The sequence below is a fragment of the Archocentrus centrarchus genome, chromosome 23 (assembly GCF_007364275.1).
Source record: "Archocentrus centrarchus isolate MPI-CPG fArcCen1 chromosome 23, fArcCen1, whole genome shotgun sequence".
In the NCBI taxonomy this organism is placed as follows: domain Eukaryota; kingdom Metazoa; phylum Chordata; class Actinopteri; order Cichliformes; family Cichlidae; genus Archocentrus; species Archocentrus centrarchus.
The window spans coordinates 3,021,657-3,025,043 of NC_044368.1; the positions used below are offsets into that span (position 1 = coordinate 3,021,657).

The 3,387-nt window shown below is 41.0% G+C and overlaps 1 protein-coding gene across 1 annotated transcript; it reads left to right on the plus strand.

The window, feature by feature from the left end:
- Nucleotides 1–304: 304 nt before the first annotated feature.
- Nucleotides 305–2,291, plus strand: LOC115773736 (uncharacterized). Its single transcript, XM_030720633.1, has 3 exons — nt 305–568; nt 751–851; nt 975–2,291. Exons 1-3 carry the CDS (start codon nt 536–538, stop codon nt 2,266–2,268), a joined length of 1,428 nt encoding a protein of 475 aa, XP_030576493.1. The 5' UTR covers nt 305–535; the 3' UTR covers nt 2,269–2,291.
- Nucleotides 2,292–3,387: the final 1,096 nt, after the last annotated feature.

Consider the following 3,387-nt stretch of genomic DNA (forward strand, 5'->3'; position numbering starts at 1 on the left):
TAAACATCGTAAAACAACTACTTCACAAAGTCACAGTAAACAAACGCTAGGGTTAGCTTAGAGAGCCTACTGCGAGTCTGAAATAATATAGTAGTGAGCGGTTTTCTCAGTTTTTCCATTAAAATAAACCAAAAAAACATAAATGAATCGGTACTCGCTTTCTTCACGAAGCGCTTCCGGTGGGAGGGTCAAAGAATATCCGGCCCTCCTATTGGACGCCAAAGGTTTGATTCTTGAAATTCACCCCCAGTGAAAAGGGGGGGGTGCTGCGGCGCAGCGATTGGTCACAAGTTGGACGCGGTACCGCATGGACCCCGAGAGGCGCATGCGTAGAAAATATTTGACGTCACACGGAACAGAATGCCTTTATTGTCATCATACAGGATGTACAAAAGGCATTAAAAACCTTTGATCTGCCTAACACTTAAATAGAACCCAGACCTCTCAGGTGCTTCAAAGATTTATCGTGACAGAAAGAACAAATAACCTCGAAAACGTAGCAATTTACTACATTTCTGCAAAAGCTGGAAATATAATGGAAACCTTGGATTCATACAAACCAAAGGAGGTAAAACTAAAAGTTTTTTCATCACTGAATTGTTTTTGAGAAATCACAAATATGTATATTATCGGATCTATTTGGATGCAGCCAGCTTTCTGATTTATTTTTTAAAATTTAACAGTGATTATTGCAGAACTTTCTGTTGATGTGTCTGTTATAAATACCTAAAAATCTATTTGTCTTTCTAGATGTCAGGAGAAAAGGCAGCACTGGATTGCTGGAATTTTCAGGTGGACCTGAAATACCTTGAGGAAATCCTGTACCCCTGTCTGAGTACTGTTCCATACAAGTAAGTCACAAGTTCAAAGTCATCAAGCAAACAAGCAGCAGATAATTATCACTAAATATACACATGCATACGCTGGTCAAAGGTTTGTTTTTGCTCAACCATATTTGTCTGTTTTTGTTTCAGAGCGTGGATGTCTTTCGATACCAATGGCAGTGGATCAGAACTTGTCGTTCTGCTGTTGGAAATGTGCGACTTACTTATAAATACCGTTAGCAACTTGGTCCTGGAGATTGTAGGGCCTCTGGCTTTTACCTCGGGCAACGATCATTCATGTGGCGATAATGTAACTGTGCAGGGTGGGTGCAGTCATTTCAAAGTGATGGAGAAGAATATCGAGGCCTGCTTTGGAAGCAGCCTTAATCAGTATTTTGTTGAATCCCTGGACATAGCAGAGGGAAGCTGCGACACCTTGGATGAATTAGTGAGACTGTTTTCAGCAGAGATTACTAAAAAAGTAAACTCAGCACTGGCTGAAGTCACAGGGTCAACTCTTTCCCTGAACACATGTGACTCGCTGAAAGCAGAATCTACTTTACAAATTGTGGGTACCATAGGAAAACTGTTTAAAGATGTGTATAAAGTACGTGTTGAGTCATGTGACGAGCTGGTATGCCCGCGCTGTAACTCCCAGAAGTGTTGCTGTTTTGACTCTGAGGATGCTGAAAACGTTGAGGAGGACAGCACAGAAATCTCAGAAACAAGTAACCGCAGATCAGAGATGTTAGAACTCCTGGATGATTTGAATCCTGAGAAAGAGCCACAGCTTTCTGATTGCTCAGAGTCAAATGATGTCATAAGTACCCACGCGATAGGTACTTTTTCATCATGTCCGCCACATCCTGAGCACCTAAGGAACAAGACCTATCTCACTGTGATTCTTGCAAAGTTAGTTGACCACATTGCTACTAAAACCAGAACATCCTTAGAAATTGTGGATCTCGATCAGTTAGTGTACAGTGTAACAGAGTTGGCTGAGGGCCTGCTGGATTTTACTGCCCTACAAAGTATTGACAGCCTGCACATCTCTGTTAACAAAAGTCTGTGCCAGAAATTTAGATCCAAATATGTGCTGCAGGCTGCAATGGAATCAGATGATGAAGCATTTGATTTAGCTGTTTCAGTGACTTTAATATCACAGCTCGAAAAGTACAAGGCCTCTAAGAAAAGATGGAATGCTTTCAATCCCGAGAACCTTTCTGTTGTGTTTGAGAGTCCAACACTAAAACCTCACAGAGAAGAAAGCAGTGGAAAAGGTTCTCCTGTGTTTGAGAGTCCAACACCAGAACCTCACAGAGAAGAAAGGAGCAAACAAACAAAGCCCTCACCTCCAAAAAGATCACTGTGCAGAACCCTCAGGAAGAAGTTTTCACGTTGGGCTTCTAATGTTGTGAATTTTTTTAAGAGGTCTGGACAGTGAAATTCAGACTTGACTTTACAGCCCCCCCCCCCCCCCCCCCCCCCAACCAGTCACGGCAGCTGACTGCCCCTCCCTGAGCCTGGCTCTGCCGGAGGTTTCTTCCTGTTAAAAGGGAGTTTTTCCTTCCCACTGTTGCCAAGTGCTGCTCACAGGGGGTCGTTTTGACTGTTGGGGTTTTTTTTCCAGTATGGAGTACCAGTCACTGTATGGAGCACCAGTCACTGGTACTCCATACAGAGTACCAGTGACTGGTACTGTATATATAGCATCAAACTGAATTATTTCTGGAGGAAGGCTGGGGGTATTTTACTTCCTCAGCCTCTCTCTGGTGTGCAGTTTGCATGTTCTCTCATTGTTCCTGGGTTTCTTCCATGAAACTCAAAAAATGTCAAAAACAAATTGGAAAATAAAACTAATTGAAATTTAATTTAAATGTGCTTTTTCTTTTCTTTTACTATTTTATAAGTGTTTAAGCTGCTGTATGTTTTACATAGTATCAGAATAGGCTTTGTCAAATTTGATTCATTTGCACCAACTCAGCTAAGACTCACGGTGCTCAGTTCCACCTGAACATGCTGAACAATTATTACTTGAACAATTATTCTCTGTTGTTTGTAATCAGATAAATACTGGGTTAACAATTCTAGCAGTTCTGTGCAAAAGTCTTTGACTGCCTCTCCCCCGTGCCACAGAGACACAGAACATATAAACACACATAAATATACACATTACGATCATTACAGTATGAGGCTATGATACATTATCTTGTGACATCATTCTAATCTGACATTACATTGTCCAAGTGTCAAATGTACAAATACTTACACAACTATGGGATTTGTACAAGATATTTATAGATGCTGGCACTCACAGTACCCCAGGCAATGATGATGCAAAATTTCATCAAGATTGGTCCAGTCGTCTTGGAGGAAATGGGAAATATATAAAAATACATACATGTGGTGATCTTTACAGTATGATTTTGCTGGGAAAATGGGAAACAGGTGCAGTTATTTATTGAAATGAACAAACATGAATGGAAATACAGTAAATAAGACAAAGACAAGAGTATGCACCCTGCCTCTCTCCCTATAACAGCTGGGATAGGTTACAGATCTA